This window comes from Panthera pardus, unplaced genomic scaffold, assembly GCF_024362965.1.
Source record: "Panthera pardus isolate Hobbes unplaced genomic scaffold, ASM2436296v1 HiC_scaffold_13, whole genome shotgun sequence".
Lineage (NCBI taxonomy): Eukaryota > Metazoa > Chordata > Mammalia > Carnivora > Felidae > Panthera > Panthera pardus.
In genome coordinates, this window is record NW_026526688.1 from 161814318 (window position 1) to 161839781 (window position 25464).

The 25464-nt window shown below is 33.9% G+C and overlaps 1 protein-coding gene across 2 annotated transcripts in view; it reads left to right on the top strand.

Annotated features, from left to right (window-relative positions):
- CHIC2 (cysteine rich hydrophobic domain 2) overlaps window positions 1-21937 on the top strand; it is a 52294-nt gene extending 30357 nt beyond the window's left edge. For both annotated transcript variants that reach the window (XM_019469768.2, XM_019469776.2), the window contains exons 4-6: window positions 16751-16807; window positions 16974-17033; window positions 20502-21937. In XM_019469768.2, coding sequence (XP_019325313.1) covers window positions 16751-16807; window positions 16974-17033; window positions 20502-20552 — 168 coding nt within the window. In that variant the 3' untranslated portion in view covers window positions 20553-21937. The remainder of the gene's footprint in view (window positions 1-16750; window positions 16808-16973; window positions 17034-20501) is intronic.
- The last annotated feature ends 3527 nt before the right edge of the window (window positions 21938-25464 follow it).

The following is a 25464-nucleotide window of genomic DNA, read 5'->3' on the forward strand; positions in this document are numbered from 1 at the left end:
TATTGTGTGCTTTGTTAATGATGTCTTTAAAATTGTTTTTATTTTAGCAGCCTTATTGAGATGTAATTCACATACAATAAACTGCATATATTTTCAGTGTGTCACTTGATGAATTTTGTCATAAAATTAACACCTTTATACAGGTATACATTAAAATAGTGAACATATTCATCACCCCCAAAAGTTTTCTTGTGTCTGTTTGTAATCCCCTCCTCCACCCCTTCCAGGCAGCTGCTAATCTGCTTTTTGGTAGTATATATTAGTTTGCGTTTTCTAGAGTATTATATAAATGGAGCCATACAGTATGTATTCATTTTTTTTTTTAAGTTTATTTATTTATTTTAAGAGCATGCACATGCATAGCATGCGAGCAGGGGAGGGGCAGAGAGAGAGAGAGGAAGACAGAGAATCCTAAGCAGGCTCCACACTGTCAGCAACAGGAGCCTGACATGGGCCTCGATCTCACAAACTGTGAGATCATGACGTGGGCCGAAATCCAGAGCTGAATGCTTAACCACCTGGGCCACCCTGGCGCCCCTCATTTTTGTTTCTTTTACTCATGATTATTTTGAGATTCATCCATGTTGTTGGGTCGATGGTAGGTAGTTCATTCCCTTTAATGCTGAGTAATGTTTTATTGTGTGGATCTATCACATTTGTTTATTTGATTGCCATTTGTGTTTCCAGTTTTCGTCTATATAAATCTGCTATTACTATTTTTGTTCAAGTCTTTTTATAAACATATGCTTTCTTTTCTCTTGAGTAAAAATTTCTAAGAACAGAGTAGTGTGGTCGTATAGTATATGTGTGTTTAACTTTTTAAGGAATGGAGAAACTGTGTGCCCAAGTGGTGCTGTTTTTTTCACATTTTCACCAGCAGTGTGCAATAGAGTCTTTTCTGCTCTATTCTTGTCCACATTTAATATGGTTAGTCTTTTTAATTTTAGTCATGCTAATAGGTATGTAATGTCATCATTATAGTTTTAATTTGCATTTCCTTAATAATAAATGATGTTGAGCATCTTTTCATGTTTATTTAACATTTGTGTATCTTTGGTGAAGTATTCCAACTTTTTGCCTGTTTTTTTTTTTTTAAATTGAGTTTTCTTACTGTTGAGTTTTGAGAATTCTTTATGTATTATGGGTACAAGTATATGCTTTAAAAAGATTTCTTCCAATTAGTGGTTTGACTTTTCATCTCCTATCAGTCTTTTCAAAAGTGGAAATTTCTAATTTTAATAAAATCTCACTGATTCGTTTGTTCTTTTATGGATTGTGCTGTTAGTGTTATATCTTATAACTCTTCCTAAGCCTGGGTGCAAAGATTTTTTTCCTGTTCTAGAATTTTTATAGGTTCAAGTTTTACTTTTAGGTCTATGATTGATTTAGAGTTAAAATTTTTATATGGTGCAGTGTATGGATTGAAGTTAAAATATTTTTTCTTTGCATATAGGTATCCAGATGTTTCAGTAATATTTGCTATAAAGGCTATTCTTTCTTCACTGAATTGCTTTTATTCATTTGTTGGAAACTAGTTGTCAGTATATATGTGCATCTGTTTCTTAGCTCTGTTCTGTTCTCTTGATCTGTTTGTTTATTTTGATGCCAATACCACATTGTCCTGAGTATTGTAGCTTTATAATTATGTCGTATAATTGGGTAGTGTTTTCCAACTTTGTCAAGTTGTTTTTCTTTTTCAAAGTTGTTTTGCTTTTTACGTTGTTTGTATTCCATATGGATTTTAGAATCAGCTTGTCAGTTTCTACCAAGGAGATTCTTTTGGGATTTTAGTTTGGATTGCGTTGTGTCTATGCATCAATTTGGAGAAATTGGTGTCTTAAAAATATTTAATCTTCTGACCCATGGAACAATAATATATCACTCCATTTACTTTTAACATTTTTTCTGATCAATGTTTTAAGTTTTGAGTGGACATGTCTTGTATATCTTTCCTTAGATTTATTCTCAAGTATATATTATTTTTATGCTATTTTGAATAATATATATTTTTATTTATTTTTAAGATTTTTTATAGTGTATATAGTATACTACTGTACATTACTATGGTGTATAGTGTAACATACAGTGTTATGTTAGTTTCAGGTATACAATATAGTGATTCAGCAATTCTGTACATACTCAGTACTCATGTTGTTAAATGTACTCTTTAATCCTCATCACCTATTTCACACACACACACCCCCCTCCCCTCTGGTAACCATCAGGGTTTTTTTTTTTGTTTTTTGTTTTTTTTAATGTTTATTTATTTTTGAGAGAGAGAGAGAGCAGGATAGGGGCAGAGAGAGAGAGAGGGAGACACAGAATCGGAAGCAGGCTCCAGGCTCTGAGCTGTCAGCACAGAGCCCAACTCGGGGTTTGAACTCATGAACTGTGAGATCATGATCTGAGCCAAAGTTGGACACTTGACTGACTGAGCCACCCAGGTGCCCCATCCCATCAGTTTGTTTTTTTATAGTTAAGAGTGTTTCTTGGTTTGTCTTTCTCTTTTTTTCCCCTTTACTCCTTTGTTTTGTTTCATAAATTCCACGTATGAATGAAATTATATATTTGTCTTTACCTGACTTATTTCTCTCAGCATTATATTCTCAAACTCCATCCATGTTGTTGCCAATGGCAAGGTTTCATTCTTTTTTTATGGCTGAGTAATATTCCATTCTATGTATATACCACATCTTTTTTTATTATTTTTTTTTAATGTTTATTTATTTTTGAGAGAGAGAGAGAGAGGGAGAGAGACAGAATGTGAGCAGGGTAGGGGCAGAGAGAGAGGGAGACAGAATCGAAAGTAGGCTCCAGGCTCTGAGCTGTCAGCACAGAGCCCGATGCAGGACTCCAACCCACGAGCCATGAGATCATGAACTGAGCCGAAGTTGGACAGTCAACTGACTGAGCCATCCAGGTGTCCCTATACCACATCTTTATCTATTTATCTATCGATGACGTTTGGGCTGCTTCCATAATTTGGCTATTGTAAATAATGTTGCAATAAACATAGGGGTGTGTGTGTCCCTTCAAATTAGTGTTTTGGGATTTTTTGTGGGTAAATACTCTGTAGTGTGATTACTGGATCATAGAGTAGTTCTGTTTTTAACTTTTTGAGGAATCCCCATGCTCTTTTCCACCATGGCTGCACAGGTTTGCATTCCCACCAACAGTGCGCAAAGGTTCCTTTTTCTCCACATCCTTGCTAACACTTGTTGTTTCTTGAGTTGTTTATCTTAGCCATTCTGACAGGTGTGAGGTGATACTGCAGTTCTGATTTGCATTTCCCTGATGATGAGTGGTTTTGAGCATCTTTTCATGTTCTGTTGACCATCTGGATGTCTTCTTTGGAGAAATGTCCGTTCAAGTCTTTTTCTTGAAGCCCATTTTTAAATTGGATTATTTGTTTACAGGGTATTGGGTTGTGTACATTTTGTATATATTTTGGTTACTAACCCTTTATTGGATATGCCTTTTGCAAATATCTTCTCCCTTTCAGTGTGTTGCCTATTAGTTTTGTTGATTGTTTCCTTCACTGTGCAGAAGCTTTCAATGTTGATGTAGTGTCAATAATTTATTTTTGCTTTTATTTCCCTTGCCATAGAAGACCGATGTAGAAAAATGTTACAGCCAATGTCAGAAAAATTACTGCCTGTTCTCTCTTTTAGAATTTTTATGGCTTCAGGTTTCACATTTAGGTGTTTCATTCATTATGAGGTTTTTTAAAAATTTTTTTTAATGTTTATTTTCAAGAGAGACAGAGAGAGAGACAGAGTGTGAGTGGGGGATGGTCAGAGAGAGAGGGAGACACAGAATCTAAAGTGGGCTCCAGGCTCTGAGCTGTCAGCACAAAGCCCAATGCGGGACTTGAACTCATGGACTGTGAGATCAGACCTGAGCTGAAGTTGGATGCTTAACCAACTGAGCTACCCAGGTGCCCCTTAGTATGAGTTTATTTTTATGTATGGTGAAAGGAAGTGGTTCAGTTTCATTTTTTTTGCATGTATTTCTCCTTTGATTTCTTCTATGACTAGTGCATTATTTAGTATTTTACTTAGCTTTCAGATATTTGGGGGATTTCATAGAGATCTTTCTGTTACTGATTTTTAATTTAATTTGTAAATTAAAAATTAAGAGTGTGGTTAGATAACACTTTGTTTTGAGTCCTTTTATATTTATTAAGAATTGTTTTATTTCAGCTATGAGCTGTCTTGGTAAATGAATTAACTTTTGTGCACTTCAAAAGAATGTGCATTCATCTGTTATTGGGTAGAGTGTTTTATAAATGTCAATTAAGTCAAGTTGGTTGGTAGTGTTCAGATCTTCTGTATTCTCACTGATTATTAGTTCTATCAATTATCAAGAGACTAGTATTAAAATCTCTGATATAATTATGTAACCGTGGGTTTTTCTATTCTTCTAGTTTTTGTTTTATATTGTGACACTTTATAATTGGGTGCATAAACTTACAGGTTTTGTATTTTCGTTGTAGATTGACCTCTTTATCATTATGAAATTGATCTTTATCTCTGATATTTTTTTTTTGAACACTACTTTCTCTAATTGGTCATTTCTACTTTCTTTGGATTAATATCCAGATCTTTCATTTTTTTGCTTTTAACTTATTTGTACCTTTATATAAAGTTCATTTCTTCCAGGCGGTGTTGTGTCTTGCTTTTTTTTATTCAGTCTGGCAATCTGCCTTTTAGGGATTTTGGACCATTTGCACTTATTGTGACCAGTGACATGGCCAAATTTAAAATTTCATTTTACTGTTTGTTTTCTTTTTTCCTACATCAATGTTTAGTTTCCATTTTCATTTTCTGGCCTTTTATTTCTCTAATGTATTGAGAATTCATATAATATATTAATCTCTAATTAATATAATTTATTGAGGTGAAATTCACATACCAGAAATTAGCCATTTTAAGTGAACAATTCAGTAGCGTTTAGTACATTCACAGTGTTGTACAACTATCACTTCTCTCTAGTTCCAAAACATTTCCATCACTCCAAATCCCTAACCCAATAAGCAATTTCTCTTCATTACCTTCTTCCCCCAGCCCTGCTAACCATCATTCTGGGTTTTGTCTCTATGGACTTATCTATTCTGGCTGTTTCATATAAATGGAATCGTATAATGTATGACCTTTGGTGTCTGGCTTCTTTCAGTTAGCATAATGTTTTTGAGGTTCATCTATGTTATGGCCTGTGTCAATACTTCATTCTTTTTTTATGGCTGAATAATATTTCATTTTGTGTATATACCATACTTTGTTTATCCATTCATCCGTTGGTGGACATTTAGCCTATTTTTACCCAAAAGGTGCTAGTGCTGCTATGAACATGGGTGTACATGGATGTGATACTTATTTTCAGTTCTTTGGGTGTATACTTAAGAGTGTGGGATCATAAGGTAATTTTATGTTTAATTTTTTGAGGAACCAGAGCAGTGTTATGTTTAGGGCTAGTTATTTCCCACCAGTGAGGCAAGACTATCCTGGATACTTTTCTTAACAGCCTGTGAGTTGTTATCGTTTCTAGTATGGCTGATGGAAAGAGGCAGTTTGCTAGATTTTTGTGAATTCGGGACATTGTTACCTCTAATTCTTTCTAGTAGTTCTCTTTGCTCCACCTCTGGTAATTTCTTTACCTGCAAGCATTGCTCAGGACTCACCTTAGCAGTTCAGTAGGAACTGTCTGCATATCTTTGGGGTTTGTTCAGCGTAGCACTCTCTTTGGTGTTCTGTTCTGTGGCTTCTAGCTGCCCTGGTCTCCCCAGACCCTCAGTTTTGTCGCCTTAACTTAGGGAGGCCCCAGGCTTTGTCTGGGCTCTCTCCATGTGCTGTGACCCAGAAGCTGCCTTATATCAATAAGCTTGGGAAAGCATGGGACCTGTGTCATTTTTTCCTGGTCTCTCAGGAATCAGTATTTTTCATCGTCTGTTGTCCATGGTCTTGGAAACAATTTCATATGTTTTGCCCCCACTTTTCTTTGTTGTGTCAGGCCAGAGTGTAAGTATGGTGCCTCTTGTAGTATCTTGGCTGAAAATGGAAGTCCGTTCTCTTTTTATAGAACCGATCTTGACATATAAGTACTATGCTGGATGCTGGGGATAGAAACATGTATGTTAATGCTTAGAGAGTATGTAGTCTCTTTGGACAGTTGGCTGAGTGAGTGCAGAAATAGTGTAAGTTTGTAATTACTTGTAATGTTTTTCATGAAGTAGCTCTAATAACAGAAGACAATAAATATATGTCCTTAGGGCCTAGGAACATGAAGTGGCCACCTGCAGTCACAAAATGCATTTGAATCTTGTCTTATATCTCAAATACTCATTTGAATTTTTCATTCTATTGCATAACATATATTTGTTTTAATAGAAAATGTTTAAAATTACTTCTGTTCAAAAATTTTTTTTAATGTTTATTCATTTTTGAGAGACAGATACTGAGTGTGAATGGGGGAGGGGCAGAGAGAAAGGGAGACACAGAATCCAAAGGAGGCTCCAGGCTCCGAACTGTCAGCACAGAGCCTGACTCGGGGCTCGAACCCACGAACCGTGAGATCACGACCTGAGCTGAAGTCAGGCGCTTAACTGACTGAGCCACCCAGGCGCCCCTAAAATTACTTCTTAAGTTGATAGTATGGAAAAAGCATATTTGTCTTACGAAAATGCTGGTTTCAACTGCCATTTCTTTATGCTGCTAGTGTGCCATTCTCTGGAAAGTACTTATTCAACTAATATTTCTGAAACCTCATTAGGGCTTGGTGTACTGTTTTAGATGCTGTTTAGGTACTATTTAGAGGTTATGCGTTTCCTCTTGTGAACTTAAAAGACAAAAAGCAATGAGGTGATTACAGATAGTTGATAAGAACTTGGAAGACAATAAAACAGGGAACTTCAGCCTCTTAGTAGGTTCTCTGGTAAGCACCTGAGGAGCTTCCAACTGAATAAAATGCTTTAGCTTCATTAAATAGATTTTATGGCATTTTCCTTGCAAAAGCTTATTTTTGCTTACACATTTGTTTATACTTTGCTCCCTGATTGTGCCTTAATTGTAGTATTATAATTTAGAAAATTTGTGTCCAAGTAAGTGAACTCTGACTTGTATGTGTTTTCATTTGGGTTTGGCTGATTTTTTGAGGAAACAGGTTTCATAACTTTACTGTGTGTTGTGTTACAGTATTTTTGTTTTGATTTGTGTTTCATATTGGAGTAACTATTAGTTTCAGTCTTCTGAGACTTTGTGCATATTTATATCCTATTCCAACTTTAATAACTTTATAGACTCTGTATATGCTCTTAGCCATTATCCTTTTTGACTGAAAACCCTAAGTTGTTGACTGTTCATACACCAACTTCTTACACTTGTTAGTTTAAATTTACCTCCTCTTTTTCATGCCTTATCTCTCTTACATATGACCAGAATTATGTGGTTTCTAAAAATGCTATATGGATTTGTTGTAAATAGTGTATATTTCCATTCCCTTTATACTCTTTTATTTACTTATTTTTATTTATTTATTAATTTTATTTTTACTTAGTCCTCTATCAGGGAATCATTTGCTTAGGAATAGGGAAGTAGGCTGCACCATGTGGTACCTGGGATCTGTAGTTTGGTGCTAGAAAGAACTGGTTTGGAAAGTGGCACTTACTCTGAGTGACTTTTCAGTTTACACTCTCTAAACTTCAGTCTTTACCTAAATAGAATGGTGTTAATCTCTTACTTGCAGTGTTTTAAGACTTAGAGCAAGTGCATGTAGAATACTTAGTATAGTATTTTGCCTATAGTAGGTGCTTAGTTAATGGCAGTTGCTATTATTATCATTTTTTTATTATTCTTCCTGGTATTTGTCCTGCTAACTGCTATGTCCCAGTGCCTCTCACAGTGCCTCACATCTACCTTGTGTTCAATAAATATGTGTTGAATGAATGTACCCTTTGGCTTTTGAAATCCTTGAGTAGTAAGATCATAAGATTTCAGAAGATACGGTTCTTACTATTCAAAACAAGATTCCTACGTAAATAAAAGCATTTTGTCTTTTAGAGTAAGTAACAGGCATTTTTTCCTGCAGTGTAATAGTGTAATAGTAAATCACCGTTTGAAACTGGGTGACCTTGAAGGAATCACTTAACACCTCTGTGAGCTTGAAGTTTTTCTATCCCCTACTCCTCTTTTTCTTTTAATCTGAAAAAAAAAGGAAGCCTAACTGACCTCTCAGGTTCTTTCCAGCTCTGAAAATCTGTAATCCTTTAAAAATTGATCTGTGTCAGTCTACAGAAATGTTTGTATTTCTGAGCTTTAAGTAAAGAAGTTTTCAATGTTGATTTTAATTTCAAATGTAAAGAATGAACATTTCAGTAAAATTTTTCATATAGGTTTTTTTTTTTTTAATTTTGGCTTCTCTGAGTTTGTTTGTTTTTTAAGATTTTATTTGCAAGTCATCTCTATACCCAGCGAGGAGCTTGAACTCACAACCCCGAGTCACAGGCTCCACGCATGGACTGAGCCAGCCAGGTTCCTCAAGTTTGTTTGTTTGTTTGTTTGTTTGTTTGTTTGTTTGTTTTAAAAGGTAATTGCTATTTAGGTTTTGAAACTGATGAAAAGGGCCTGTATACAGTCTAACTGAATTTCTCTTTAAATTGTGGTATGCTTAGATTTACTTCTGGATATCTTTTTCTCTCAGCCCCAGTTTAGTTAACTAATAATTATGAATTACTTTCCTTGGGATGTAGTTGGAGTTGAAAATCCAAACGGGGGAGGCCAGGAGTAGAGTTTTTGAGTGAGAATATAGTCTTGTAAGACTTGAAGAAATTCAAAGGAAAGTCAACCTGGGGGAATCATAATTAGGAAGCTACAAATATTTGTATATGGGAGAAATTTGAAATATACTTACTCAGTTATACTATAGTATTAAAAGTTACCAGAGTTTTCAGAACTCTAAGTTACTCTGTGTTTAGATGGTGAGAATTTGTAGTCAGTAACTGAATCATAAAATGAGAATGGCATTGAACATTTGGGTGAAGAATTAGATAAACAAAAATGCCTCTACCGTATTGCAGATAATGAAACGAAGCAAAACAAACTTAAAAGTGTCTCTCTCTCTCTCTTTTAAAAGTGTATCTATTTATGTTTTAGTAATCTCTACATTCAGTAGGGCTTGCACTTATGACCCTGATGGGTCAAGAGTCATCTGCTTTTCTAACTGAGCCAGGCAGGCACCCCCAAATTTAAAAACATCTTAATGAAATTTTAGTGAAGGGGAATCCTGAAAAGTTTCTAATAAACAAGGGATGATGAAAGAAATGTATTCTTATAATAGTCATTATTATTAATTGAAGATGTAGAAAATCAATGCTAACTTTTTTTCTTTTTTAGAATGCTATCCAGTTTGCTTTGTTTCTATAAGTATAATGGATATTTATAAGGGCTTTCATGTGGTCAGTAATGCTTTTTATCTTCAATGTCTTTTTTTTCTTGACTTTATATGCCCTTCTTACAGAGGTTTTTCAGGAATCTGATCTTTGTCGCGAAGGAAGGTTTAATGCTCTTTTAATGTACAGTGATACACTTAGTATTACAAAATACGATTTATAGAAATTTCTATCCTCTAAACCAGGAGAAACAAACTTGAATTATACATTTGGGTATAACTCACATTATGTATTAATGTAGAAATGTATTAATGTTATATTTAAGAAAACCTTTCATATTGGCTATCTGACCTTTATACCTTCTTTAATGTAATTTAACATATTAACATTTGGTTTATAACGTAAGTCACTCCAAATTGCTAAATTCCTGATATTTGCATAACTGAAAATGTTTTGCTATAAGATATAAACTCTGCAGTGATATGTAATGGAATAATAGACTCCAAGGAACAAATGAAGAGAAAGATCATTATAGATAGCCCCTGCTTTTTGGAAGTTCACATTGTGAATACTTCAGTTTTACAAAAGTTCTGTATTCGTACCTGTTTTTGGTAACTCACTGAATGAAATCTGAAGAGGATTTTGGCTTTTAGGAAAAAAGACAAAAAATGAAAATAGTGTTTAGCGTTTGTTTTGCAGCCAGCCATCATAGAGACAGCGGGCACCCGGGGCAGCAGGAAGGATCCCACCAAGCTGCCTCCCCGGGGAACTACAGTGAGCATCGCAGCATCCAGCCACCATAGCTTTGAACTGTGTCTGTGAGCATCAGTACCTTATCTCCTTTTATTTTGTACATTTGTTAGCAAGATGTCTCCTGATGTATCAGAAGAACCTAAGAGGTTATTTTTTGGGTTTGAGAAATCTCAAAAAAATTTCCATATAAATTAATGGTAATTGCTTCTTTATACTGTTTCGGTTTATGGACAAGTTTTTGTTAAGAACACTCTTTTGGATAGTGGGGGAAACCTGTCTTATACACCTGCTATTAGCAAAGCATTTTATATGCATTCTTTTTGGATTTTCTGTCTCCCTTTTTACTAAAGTATGATTGGTGTACATAAAAGCTGTACATATTAATGTATACACCTTGATGAATTGCGGCTAAGTATACACCTGTGAAACTGTCACCATAATACCATGAACATGACCATCACCTCTGATAATTTCCTCCTTCCCTCCCTCTTTTGTGTGTATTTGTGTGTATGATAGAGTATTTAACTTGTAAGATCTATTCCATACATTGTCTTTTTTATCCAGCTTTGAGATACAATTGACATGTGTAAATTTAAGGTGTACAACATGATGATTTGATATATACATACATTGTTGAAACCTATATAAAATTTTTATACCAGTCCTATGTGGTAAATATTACAATATCTAATAGTTATTGAGTGCATACTGTGTGCCAGGGATTGGCTTAATCATTTTACTTGCAGTGTGTCATGTAATTTTCCCCAGATTTCATGAGTAGATGTTCATGTTATTCCTACTTTAATGATGAGAAAACTGAGTAATCTGTTTGGAGAAGTTAAGTAATCTATTTGATTAGTCTTAAGGCTAAGCCACGGCTAGAATCCCAGCCTTACTGCTCCAGATCTCATGCTTTTTTTTTTTTTTTTTTCCATTCTCTGATAAGGATACAAAATTAAGCTTTTAAAAATTACTGATTATAATTTGATTTTATACCTAGAAGTAGGGGGATTTTAAAGGTTTGAAAGAAACTTAAAGTAAGATCATTACTGGGGAGCCTGGGTGGGGCTCAGTCAGCTAAGTGTTCAATTTCGTCTCAGGTCATGATCTCATGGTTTATGAGTTCGAGCCCAGCGTTGGGCTCTGTGCTGACAGCTCAGAGCCTGGAGCTGGCTTTGGATTCTGTGTCTCCCTCTCTCTTTCTGCCCCTCCCTTACCCATGCGCGCGCTCTCTCTCTCTCTCTCTTTCTGAAAAATAAATAAACATTTAAAAATTTTTTAAATTTTTTAAATTATTAAAAAGTTAATGTCCACATAAAATTTTCAAAAGGAGCCTTTAAGTATAGGGAGGGAATTTGTTTAAACATCCTTCTGAGGAATTTGATCATGTTCTAGTTTGTCTTTTTGCTGAATCCAGATTTTTCGTGTGTCACAGTAAGATATGCCATTTAATTTTCTGCACATCAGTACAATATAAGACGTATTAATTCCGAATAGAGGTGTATCATGTAATTTTCTCTTGTTCAAATAATTCATTTAAAATTTTATATGGTTTCTAATGAATTACAGCTAAAAACATTTTTGTGTCACTTATTTTAGCAATTTGAATTTGCACAGATGTTAAAGGAAAGCATAGTTCTTGAAAAATACTTAAATACTTTAAAAAATAAGATTTTGCATATATTCAAGCATTGTTCTAGTTAAAGCTTAATGCATTATAAATTTAGGAGTTTAAAATTAAAACTTGTTTTAAATAAGAAATTGAATTTAAATAAGAATTGATATTGTGATGTTATAAATTAATCTTATTCAAATAAATTTGAAGTTTCAATAGCTGAACTTTTATAAATAGTTATTAGTGAGATTTTATTTATACATCTTATTAACATATCTTAACATCTTTATGTTTTAAAGACTGGTAAGAATGCCATTTCTTTGGGAAAATTTCAGAGAAATTTTGTTACAGCTTCTACATTTAGCATTTTTTTCTTTGGCTTTAAAGTACTTTAAAATTCATGAGATTTCCGTTGATTGTATTAGCAACTTTTAGAAAACCACTTTTTGAAAAACCACTTTTTAAACAATTGATTGTGATCAATGAATCGTTGGTAATTGAGTATGCTATTAAGTAATACTTGTAGCAAAGTAGAGGAGTAATATGCTCAAGGTTTTCTAAAGGATTTCTTGCTGCCCTAAATGACTTATTTAGATCTACTGGCACATAATTTGCTTATAGGGAGTAGTAATTTATTCCTTAGGAAGTAATGATATTTAGAAAAAAATGACAAAAATGCTTCATAATGAGTCAAATTTGAATTTTCAGGAAACCCTAATTTTCAGTTGTGCTAACTTACTATTTCTAGGTGCCTCATAGGTATTTTATTGTAAGCTTACTTTATTTAGATGCCTCTTTGGAAATTGATAGGAACATGTCATACCTATTGTAAATTTTTTTATTAATCATTATTTAGTTAGCCATTTTGTGAATTGTCCAGGCCATTTTACTTCTCTTAAGGTTTTCACGTTTTCACTTATTTTCACAATTCTCAAAAAAGTGGTCTCAAAGGTAATAGAAATAGAAGCCAAAATTTCTATCCTTCTGTTACTTGTTACTTAAAAGTCTGTTTATTAAATAAGTTTATTTAGAATTGCAGTGTTTTTGAATCTCTATTATTTTTTATTTTAACATTGCCATATGACTATATTAGAGTTAGTTCACCTGTGACAGAAATAGAATTAGCAAGGTGTTGAAGAAATGTGTGAAAAAAGAGTTAAAGTGAGCTTTGTGATAAGGAAGATAGGTGGGAGTCCAGGTTCTTGGAGCTGTCCCCTTACAGACCAGGTTAGTGGCATGCCATTATTCCCTTAAAAACTTGTTTTGCTTGCATGGTGTGAGTTGGTGGTCTTGGTCCTTTTCGTTAAGAGTCCATGATAAAATTAGATTTTTGTTGATCATCTTATGCTGCCGGACCGAGGATTCATTGGTAAAGAACCACTAACCTGTCCTCTCACCCCCAGGGTGTGAACGCTGAAAAGGATTAAGGCCCACTGTAGGGAAGCTTGCACTGAAGCCTGCACTGCCCTCTCCCCTGTTCTTTTCAGTTAAATAGAAGAAGATTTTTGGTTCCCATGAATATCAATCTGGTGCTTTTCATAAGCACCAAATTCTTTTAATAAGATGACTTATTTTTAGAAATCCAGTGGGCTAGAATACTGAAAAAGGATTTTTTTTTTGGTATTTTGTGTTGACAGATCCTGTACATACTAATTTTTTTCGATGCACATTAGTTTGCTTTAATTATTGAATTTGGTGATTGATACAAACTTTTAAAAAATCAAGAACAAATTTTTATATGGCTAGGTTTGCTTGTCTAGTAGTAATTATAGAGTTTGGCAGTGTTAAATCTTATATTTCTTTAGAAATAGCTATCTAACAACACTGTGGACATAAACTCTTAACTTTGATTTCTAGGTGACTGCAATTATGAGGTGCTTTCTCTTCCTGTTTAAAGACTTTTAAGTAGCTTTTACAAATGCTGAGATGTATATTTTTTCAATATTTGCTAAATTGATGTTGTATTTGATCTCGAAAATATATTTTGATTTTGTTAGCTAAAATAAGTACAGAATATTAAACATTCTTGGTAGTTAAAGCTTTATTTTTCCATTTAATTTGAGCTTTTGTTGTTACTAACAAATCATTTGTGGCACAGTTTCTTGCTCCCTTTTTCCTTCCTTCCTTCCTTCCTTCCCTCTCTTTCTTTCTTTCTTTCTTTCTTTCTTTCTTTCTTTCTTTCTTTCTTTCTTTCTTTCTTTCTCCTTTTTTAAATGACTGCTAAGAATCTATATACTTGTCACCTTAGTGTCCTAGAAATGTTCCACTTAGATCAAGGGTTCCTTTCTGGTTTTGTATGTTCTCACCTGCTCCTCACTGTAAATCATTGAGATGTCAAGTGCAGTGATTAATTAAGCTGCACGTGCAAGTGCTTTTTTTCACCTGTCAAGCAGGAAAGAAGTCTTATCGCAAGATTAGATGTTGCTAATTCACAGTTTTTTCTCCAGATTGTCAAGTACGTAGAAATATTTTATATTTAGATGCTTATTCAGAATACGGCATACCAGGGTTTGTTTGCTTTAGAATTCTTAAATGTCGTAAGATACAATTATTATACCAAACCCTATCATTAAACTCCTAATTAGAGGCAAAGAGTCAATTCAGAATTCCTACATAAATATTTTGGAATTTCAGGCTCATACTTTGTAATTTACCTTTTATCCAAAAACTGCTAGTTGATGTCAGTTATTTAAAGTAACTGCTTTCAAGTTTCTAAATTAATTTTGTGTGCATCATATACACCATGAGATCCATTCCTAATGAGATCCATTCTCGCTATAGTATAGCATAGGTTTAAATTTGTGATGAAATCATGTTGATGGTATCTACACTTTTTTCTGCGCAATGAATATTTACTGAATGTAATGTTAAGCTTTTACTTTTTATACATTGATAGAAAACAACGGACTCGGAAAGCTTGTTCTCTCCTCCCTAGTTATTTCATTCTCCTCCCCCTGTTTTAAACATCAGTAAAAGTAAAACCTCAAATTGTATAGTAATCTTAATCTATTATTAAAAAGTCCTAGAAAGGAAGATTACAAGGTAGATTCAGGTCTTGAATCGGTTTTGCCATTGGTTTAGCAGCGGGTGGGCAGGCAGATGCCTGCTCAGAGTAGAACCTATTGCCATTTTTCACCATTGATAGAGTAGCCTTTCAGAGTCAATGAGCTCTGTCAATGTGAGCTTGTCAAGGCTACAACTTCATAGACCTGAGAGGCGGTTTGAGAGGTCAGCCCTTTTCAGGTTCGCTGTGATGCAAATGAACTTTAATGCTTAAACAACTATTGGAATTTTTATGTCTGCTCCTTGTTCTTTTTTCTTCACAAAGTCATTGACGAGACATTCAGTGCTTTTTAAATTGGAAGTTGCATTGTGCTAAAGACCTAGTACAGATTTACGGAGGGCTGAAAGCAGTTAGATCATGTTCTTTTCATGGTGCGATTAGAATCAAATCGATTTCCCTACAGCCTTCAGCATTCAGATGGCAATTTTAACAAAGCTTGGGGGCTAGACAAGGGACAAAACGACTGAACTGAATGTTAATTACACTCTGCAGCCTTATTTTCTTTTGATTTGGGGCTGACTGGCAACTAAATTAACAAAAAGTGTGACCATAACTGCTGCCCTATTTTCATTTAAAAGGAGAGCTGCCTCTAAAAGGCTATCTTTACAAAGAAACAAGTGAGGTCTGCTGATCATTGTTAACAAGGGCACTTTTTTTCCTTTAAAATTCTTGCCAAAAAAAAAAAAAAACAAAAAACCCACACAACTGTTAAAAAAAAAAAGTAATGTAATAAATTAGTCATTGGCGTATTATTGCTCAGAGTTAGGTGATTTTCTGATTCTTAGGACATAAGCTTGGAGAAAATAGTAATAGTGGGTAACTCATTGGTAGCTATGAATTATAATTGGCACCTATATGAGTAGTGTAACGTTAGTATGTACAACATGCTAAAAGGTAATGTGGTAACTTAGGTTACTGTATATACTTTAAATATTAACCATTTATTCTGTGACAAACTATTGAAAACCAGCTTGATCCTAACAATTTTTCACCTTGCTCATCCTTGCTTGACATGCAGATTTTCATATTTGATTCTTAGTAGTCATTTAGTTGTGCACATTAATAGCGCTGGATGCTTTTTTTCCTTCCCTTGCAAGGAAGCTGCAGCTGCACCAAGTTGCAGTTGCTTCTGGTGGCAGCACCGTCCCTTTTGCACCTGCAGCTGTGTCAGTCTCATCCTAACACCTGGCATCATGAATTATCCTCTCCTTTATTCACACGTCCAGGCAAGACACGTTTCATGCTGCATGGTGTATATTGCAAAAATCAAGTGAACTTAAACATAAATTTTTCAGTTGATTCCTTGAGCAACTAGCAGTATTGATTTAAAATTTTGATTTTAATAATCACTTTTGTTGGTTTATGTACAGTTTTGCCTCTGCTTGAAAGTCTTTGTGGAATAATTAATAAACTAGCTTTTAACTTTGGATATTATTTTTAAGTGTGATGTAAAAGTTTGTTTTGATAGCTGATTGATTTTTTTATTAATTTTTAATTATTTTCTTTTTGATTTTACCCTAAAGTCTTTTGTATTTTGTTAACTAATATCTAGCTAACTTGTTTTAAAATCGATACGAAGGAACTTTTATCACTAAATACCGCAAAAATATTTTTGAAAGAAACGGGGATTGAAATGTATATCACTTGGTAGATTACATTAGCCTTTTAGACGTTGACAGTTTTAAACCAGAAGCTAGTAATTTTGAAACGGTTAAAAAAAGATACAGTGCTAGAGAATAAAGCCATATCTTTATTAAAATAGAGTACTACTTCTGGTCAGGTCACTATGCAGTACGAAAATGCTGAAAGTGTTCTAGACTACCATGTACTCAGTCACTGTCTTCTTACCTCTCTCCTTTTCACACAAAAAACAGCTGCAAGACAAAGTTTTTCTAAAACCAGTCAAGAGTAAACTTTTTTCTCATTTGTCTTCCAGACACGAAGATCGATTGAGAAGTTATTAGAATGGGAAAACAATAGGTTATACCACAAGGTGAGTACCGCAGGGAGCAGCTTCGTACTGTTGGGGTCTGAATTGCACAGTATGGAAACAGATGCTTTTGTTGAACTAAAAATATGAAAGGTGGACAAATGGGTTAGTCTGTGCGCTGCAATAAAACAGAGCTCATTTTTCTTCTTTTACTCTCCCACTTGTCTAGCTGTGCTTGCACTGGAGACTGAGCAAAAGGAAATGTGAAACGAATAACATGATGGAATATGTAAGTTAAAGGGCTGTTTTGTGAGTTTCTCTATTAAATGATCATTTATTTTGCTTCTGATCTTATTCTTTCCATGATTATTAATCAGCAAAGGTGTCAGGAGCTTAATCTCCTGAGTGCAAGGATTTTCTACGGTTCACAGATGCGTGGTTTCATGTGCAGGACTGATTTATAAAGTTATGAATGACTTGAGAACAAGGCTTCACTGTGTTCTGAAAAATAATAAATTAATTGCCAAGATAAAATAGCCTGAACATGTGTTGATGGAGTGTGAAATTTTAGATGCTGTATAAAGAATAACCACAACTTTGGTTACGCAGCAAGTCAGATATGGCTTTTTTATATAATGCTAATCAAGTTTCCAAGTATGGAAGAAAACCTTTCAACCAAGCCGTTGGAGCTTAAGAAACCTTTAGCCTTTATAGATTTTAACTGCCCATACCTCAGTGGCCTTTAAAGAATCTTTAAAAATGTTATTAGAATATTGTTTTGTAAAAATTATCTTAGAGGGAAAGCAGGAGGTGAGATGTTGCTCATCCTGTATTCTTTAAGAGACATCTAAGTGGTGCATGTATACAATGAATTTGAAAATTTATTCAGTATGGGATTTAACTTACTGACTCCTTGATTTTACTTGAGCGATTTTCCTTGTACAAAGTTGAAAATACTGTGGAAAATCATGAATTTTTATTTACTCTCCCTTGAGCTTGAGTGTTTTATTTTAAATATGGAAAGGTTATTATATTGAAAGAAAAAGATTTGTGAAGGGTTAACTGTTGAAAATTAAAGTCCTAGTCTTTGTGAAGTACCAGGCACATTTCTGACAAATTTTGTCTATTCTTTGAAACAGTATAGCCATCAAAGATAGTATAGATTTGTGTGTGCATGTGTGAGAGAGTGTGTGTATGGATAAGAGATTGATTAAAACAGTGCTTAAATAGTTGCAAATTATCATAAAATCATTTTTCTCTGTAGCGTTTTCCCTTTCTTTCATTATCATACAGTCAAATCCCATTTCTAACCTTGAACAGAAAAGACATCTTAAAAATGTCTTTTCAGTGAGTCAAAAATGTAGATTTTATCATTATTTAGTATATCAGACATGTTAATTTATGATGATGTGAAAGTCACTTGATACTTTTTTATTAAAAAAAGTACATTCCAATAACTCGTTTTGAGATTGACCTGTGAAAATGTTGGTCTTATGCTCTCATGACGGTAAGAGAGTTTATGTATTTTGTGAGGAGGGATGAATATGTAGATTTAAAGGCTTTTGTGAAAAAATACTTGCTATATTTATAAACCCAAATAGTGGTGAATTTCTAAATTGACTTTCAAAAGTAAAACATAAAAGTTATTCCCAATGCTGTTATTTCCAGATAGAGCTATAAGAAAGTCATCCATTCATAAAATGTACTCATTATATTCATGCTTATTTTTATGACATATTTTATTAACTAAAAATAATTTACTAACCTTCCAAAACATTCTGAACTATGTGCTTTGTTTGTAAAATAGTTTAATTTATTACGAATTTTTAGATAAACACTTTTCCTCTAAAGCCATATTATTCTTACACCATCATAGAAGGTACCCAGAAGAGTAGTAAAAAGGAAAAAAAAACAGGGATGCCTGGCTGGCTCAGTCAGTAGATCATATAGGACTCTTGATCTCGGGGTTGTGGGTTCAGGCCCCATGTTGGGTATAGAGATTACTTAAAAATACAAATTTTGTTTTTAAAAAAGGAAAAATACAGAAAAATTGCTACAAAATGTATTTTTTTCTAAATTTTCTCAGAGTACGTGTCATTTGTGATAGTCGCATGGTGGAATAACATAATTTCAAAAACTCCCTAAGAAATAATTTTAAAAAGTTAAGATAGCACAATAATTAATAAGAAGAGAGTGCTTTGTTTTTCTAATGAATTGGGCCTTTTTACCACAGCTTTCTCTTTGACCTTAACTTTTCTTTAACTTACAGAAATTTCATTTGTTAGTTAAAAGAAAAGAATTCTCCTCGGTTATATTTTGAATATTGGGGACAATCTGGAAAAAAATAAACTTGATACCAACTTTTATCCAGATGCAATAGAAGAAATAAGACAAGTGGCCAGTTTCTGTGTGTGACTCTGAAGGAAAACAGTTTCTAGGATATATTTTTTGAAAACCAATAATAGTTGACATGTAGTCAAAGATAGCTTTTATTTTGTATTACGTAGTTGTAGTATGTAATGTAATGCCTACACCTAAGACCTGAAATTATAAAAACTGCTTGATGAGGACATGTTTGAAATATAGAAAGTATTTATTGAATGTTGACTCATAAGTTGTTAAACCTCAAATCAGGTAGTTTAATCATCAGATGTTAGAGCTGCACAGAATTTTGTCATCTAGTCCAGTCCCTTTATTTAATATGAGGAAACTGAGAAACAGGGGAATCTAGCTCAAATAAGAAAGCTAGACAGGAAGCTAGTGGACATTTTGTCAGCAAATAACAGGTCAGAGAGTGGCACCTAAGGCTTATTAGTATGAGATAACCAAAGTAGCGGAGGAATATTTTTGAGCTGTATGTGGAAGAGCCTTCTTTATTGAGGCAGATCAAAAGTCAAGAGAAGTGAATAGTGAAAATGAATGTTTCTGGCCTATTTGGCTAAATGTACAAGAGTGTCCAAACCTGGAGGTTACATCAGGACAAGTTTGTGAAAGAAAAAATGAGGGGATGACCAAACTTGGAAGCTGTTCAAGTAATGTTTTGTTTAGCATCTATTTCATACAGAGTTGGAACAAGGGAAAGAATTGATTGTAATTTAAAGCAGCTCAAGATTGGAATAAAAATTAGCTGTAGTCAACTTGTGTTTTTCTGTGTTACTGTGTTCTTGTTTTTATTGGTTTTCCTAGTAAAAGGTCTTTTGGAACAAATTTAACCTTTAATTTTGCTAACCTAGGAAGAAAAGGGCTTCTAAAAAATTAAGAGATCCTTTATCAAGAGATCCACATATCCTGGTACAGTAAAGTGAGAGCAAATCTAGAACCTAAAGACCCATGGAACTGGGTTAGGTACAAAAGAGGAAGCCTGAAGAAATAAATATTGGGTTGGCTGCAACCACATGGTGCAGTAGAAAGGGCAAGGCTTAGGAGTTAAGATAGCCCTTTGTTCAAGTATTGACTCCACAGTCCATGATGTTATACTTCTTGGATCATCGCTGTCCTCATCTGTAAAATGAGGATGCTAATACTTGCCTCGTAGAAAAGTTGTTGGGATTAAATAGATGGGTAGAGTATGAAACACTTGGTATGTAGTCCAGTTCTCATCCCATGACTGCCAGCTCTGGCTCCCTTTTCTTGTCACGCATGCACGCATTCTCCTTCAGAGGCAGCAAAATTGCTGTGAGCGACGGACTAGAGTTGAAAGTTTTTAAGATAAAAATGTACTTAAATCTTTTTAAAACTTTTTTCTCTCCCTCTACAGGTCATCCTCATAGAATTTTTACCAAAGACACCGATTTTTCGACCAGATTAGCATTCACTTTATTTATAGAGACTTTCCAAGTATGTTGTCTTTCCAATGGTGCCTTGCTTGGTGCTCTCCTGGTGGTGACATAACATTGGTTCTACAGAATCGTGTGGTGTTTTTTTTTTTTTTTTCTGTTTTTGTTTTTTTAAATAACCGCATGTTCTAAGTGTGCATTTTTGTCAAACTTTGCAACAGTTATTTCATACAGATGTTTAATACTTAAGTTATTGTGCTCTTTTCTGTTATGTATTCTGATTTTCAAGGATTACTTTTTTGTATTATCGAAAAAATACATTTGAACTTAGCATAAAAAGTGGCCAGCCTTTTTTATTTTATCACCAAGGTACACACACAGTCCTCTATTTATTAATTCCATAATATAGAAGAACACTTTTGTAAGCCTCTACTTATCTATTCCAAGCACACTCTTTGTATTATTTTTCTTCCTTTTAAAATTTAAAATAGTTATTATTTTAAAATAGTAAGTTTTCTTTAATAGCTTTTTGGAATCTAACATATCCTTTTCCATACAATTCCTAATGCTCTGTTTACAGCAGAAATATCTGTTACGTTATGAAGACCTATCAACAAATTTTGAAAGTGTTTCTGTCTTCAGAGGTAGTAAGGCAGTATTAAATTATTTTTAATAGAATAGACAAATAATGAATGGTATGCATGCACCTAATGGTTACTAGAGCTCAGGATCACAAAATATAGTAGCATTACAATCTGTGTATATTTTTGATCAAGATGATGATAATGGCCTTACTTGCGTTATTTTTTATTGTTTGTCAAATCTTCTATAGAAAAGTATGGAAATACTCCTTTTAAAATTTCTAAGGAAAATACTTCTCCCAATCTAACATAATTGTAGAATGGATATATGTTTCTGAAAAGTTTTTGAAAGAAAGCAAAAGTTCTAGAATTAAAAGTAAGCTGGTGTTTAAATACCCCATTGATACTTAGAACAGATTACTATTGCTAAGAAATGGAGGACATATTTAGTACTGTTTTTATTCACTAGTTTGCTTTCAGTCCAGTTATGTATACTTTTTTGACTGAGAATGCGACATGTAAGTTTGAATCAGATTAACATATTTCTTCTAAATATATACAAATATACATATCCCCCCCCCTTTTGGTTGTACATATCTCCATGCATTTTAAAACTTTCTAAATTTCTGAATGGCCTATGTGTAAATTTTTGTTTTTATAAACCTGAAATTATACAAGTTTTAATGTGTGTCAAGAACTTGTTCCATTCAACTGTGGTATCTAGCAATAATGTGAATAACTTTTGAAATTATATAAACTATGCTTACTAATTTGTATTAAGAATTGGTACCACTATACAGTATCTTTTCTCCTTGTATTAAATCTTTTAAATACCAGTTTCTTTAATTTATATACCTGTATTTTTTAAAAGTATTTCTCTGTACTTCTCCAAAGTACTGTAATTGTATATAAATTTGAATAGTTGGAGTCTAGAATCTTATATCCTATATCCTATATTGGACATTAGGAACTATCTTAAAAACTAGGGTGTTGTTTTTGTTTTTTGTCTGAGAATTATTTGTTTCCATTGCCCCCCAAAACACTTTTCCTACGAAGAGTTCAGAGTACAAAGATTCAAACACTTCTCGCTTTATTTATTGACTTTATGTCCAGGGCATGTCCTACCACATTAAAGTAGTGGAACTAAAAGGGAATGCTACTCAAAAACTAGTATTCCTGTATGGTTTCAGTGTGAAAAGTATTAAGTGGAGAAGGCTGACTCTGCCTCAGGATTCAGAAAGAACAGAAAAATACATACGTAGACACTGCAACACGTCTACATATTTTAGGTATTCCATCTCAAAAATTTTGTAAATTTGTAGAGTACCATATTGATCAGCTTTATAGGAAGAACTATACCTATTTAGACATAATTTTTTTCTCCTGTTATTAGTCTTCTGGAAATTATAATTTTAAAATTATTCCCATAAGAATATTTTAACAGTAAGATAATATTCATAGTTGACAATATTTAGGAATAGGATTTTTTCAAGCTTTTCTGATTTTGAGAAGTATGTCAGTTGCTTTAAGTTTCCTTAGAAATATGCACTCTCATTTAATGTGTGTGTAGAAAAGAACGATGAATGACTAATATGTGGCATCACCATTAGCCAGTTATACCCTGAGCAGTTCCATTTCCCCGTTCGGCTTTTCGTTTTTAGCTCCCGTGGAGCCCTCTGGCTTATCTTTTCTTGATTCATGAATCTAAGGGCCCATGTTACTAGAAGTTGTAATGTCAGAGATGCATATGTTGTGTGAACATTAGCCCAAAGGAAATATATAAAATGGTAATTGTTCTTCAGTTCCTATTTTCTGACTTAAAGTTCCTGAGACATAAACTATAGGTACTTTTTAAGTTGGCCAAGAAAAGGTATTATTGGCAGAAAATCTAATGTGTAGATTTTACATAGGCTAAGTGAATAACTGTGATCCTTGTTTATGTATAATTGGCATTTTACAGGTAGTCCATCATTCTTGTGTAGAAACATTTACTTTGCAAAGCTTATTATATTTTAATACATGACTATAATATAACTGGGTTAAAACGTATACTCTAAAACCTAATGACTATAGTAAAACTCAAGTGACACAGTTAGCTTCTAAGGCAGATACTGGCCCCGCTCACAAGAGGGTCACCTTACCTATAGCAAATGGTCATCAGATGCTTTATTAAGACTCTTCAATGACTAGGTTCCATTCATTTGAAATTCAAACATACAATTTTGGCCAAAAATCAAGAAGTGTTCAAACCTTTAATAGTAAGCAATGATTCCCTTTTCTTACTAGAAAAAGTACTTTTATAATTGAACAGTTTTGGAGCGGGAAGAACTACAAATTTCTCCATGGTTGTGTTCTCAATGTTATTTGCAGACGACTTCTGATTGCTTCTTTATACTAGTAGACACAGGCAAACTGTGTGTAAAACTTTGACAACATTCCATATCCATCTTTGGTTATAAAAGAATGATATTAATAGTGACAGGTACAGCTGGATTCACAGTTGCATGTGTTCAAACTACAGTAGTCTTACATAACATTATGTACATAGACTGTTTCCACTTTTATGGTATTCTGCTTTACAGTTACAACCTTGAGCTGCATGCCTGATTTTCACTGTAAATATTTGCTTTGGCTCGGCTGTTGGTCAGTAGTACTAAATCAGAAGTACAACCTGTTTAAAAAACTGTCTTTGACTGAATTCCAGCATCTAGTCCTGGACCCTGTTTCCTTCTCTCCTGTCCTATCCTACTGAAGTACCATGGGTCCTTTTGCTGCCCTCTTGATGTCCAGATGGCCATGGACAGAGTTCACCATGCCTCTGTCTTCCTTCCCCCGTACAAATGGTAATTCTTTTGCGTTCTTGGCTAGGTGTTTAGAAGGCCAATTAAATTGAGCTAGTCACATTAAGTGATTAATGGCTGACTCTCTCAATTCTGCTAAGATGGTACTTGAATTTAAAAAATTTCCTGACTTAAGTTTCCCATTGTTGCAGTGGTACAATTGGTATTTTCCTTTTCATCAGACTCTATCAGTCCAGACTCTGCAAGGATGGTTGCAAGTGGGGCTTCTCAAACCACCATTTCTGAAGAAAGCTGATTTATTCATAGAGTATTGGAAAGAAGAGGCTCAAGGCCAATCCTTTTATATATATATATATATATATATATATATATATATATATATATATATATATAATTTTTAATGTTTACTTTTGAGAGACAGAGTGGGTGTGGGGGAGGGGCAGAGAGAGGGAGATCTAGAATCCGAAACAGGCTCCAGGCTCTGAGCTGTTAGCACAGAGCCCAATGCGGGGCTCGAACTCACAAATGATGAGATCATGACCTGAGCCCAAGTCGGATGCTTAGCCGACTGAGCTACCCAGGCGCCCTAAGGCCAGTCCTAAACCAGACTGTTAATCATCCCATAATAGTTGTGCTTAAATATACTTTTAGATATAATAGCCAACTTTATGTTATGTTAAGGAACATACCTTTTATTTAAGTTGAAATTTCAAGGTGATTAGTCTTTAAGGCTTATTATCTTGTTCTGTACTTTTACAGAGATTTTTTGGTAGTAACAAAAGAGAAGCTTAAATATTGTTTGTATTGTGAGTCATAATTCTGTGCACTTGTTTCTGTAATCGGGGAGCAATACTGCCCTTCCTCCCACCATGGTAAATTGAAACAGCAGAGGCTGATTGTAGCCTTAATAGTACTGAAAGCAGAAATTCAGAGTGCTAATCCTGATTTTGAATTTATTTCTGATGTTCTGCAAAATCATCAAATTACTTGGCTTCTTTGCATTTATTTTCATTTCCACAAAAGGAAGATACTATGACTACCTCATATTTTTAAGTCATTTATTTTGCTTTTATTTACTAAATCCTATATAAAAGTAAGTAGCTAGATGTTCAATAGTAACAAATGAGTAGCTTTTTGATTGAGTTACAAAGTCAGCAGAAATTTGAGTTACTGTCCAATTTTGCATTTAAAATTAAAGAGTTAGAGTGAGTACTCCTTATATATATAGTAATGATTTGCATGTTTAAAAATCACATAGACATTAAATATAATACTTGAGAAAGGTTTCTTTCTAATAAGACCCTTTAAGATAATAGGTACATCTCAGATACTTGAGCAAAACCATGCCCCCCCTTTAGTGACCTTTCCTCTACTTCATAAAACATGGTGCTCGGAATTTGAGAGTTGAGTGCTTTTTTCTCTGTATGAAAGATAGTATATTGCTTTCCTAGCTCTTTGTCAGAAATATTTCAGTGAACTAACTATACCAGGCATTCTTAATTTGGGCAGATAAGCCAACATTTTATTTGTAAAGAAAGTCAACCAGCCTTTAAGAGAAGACA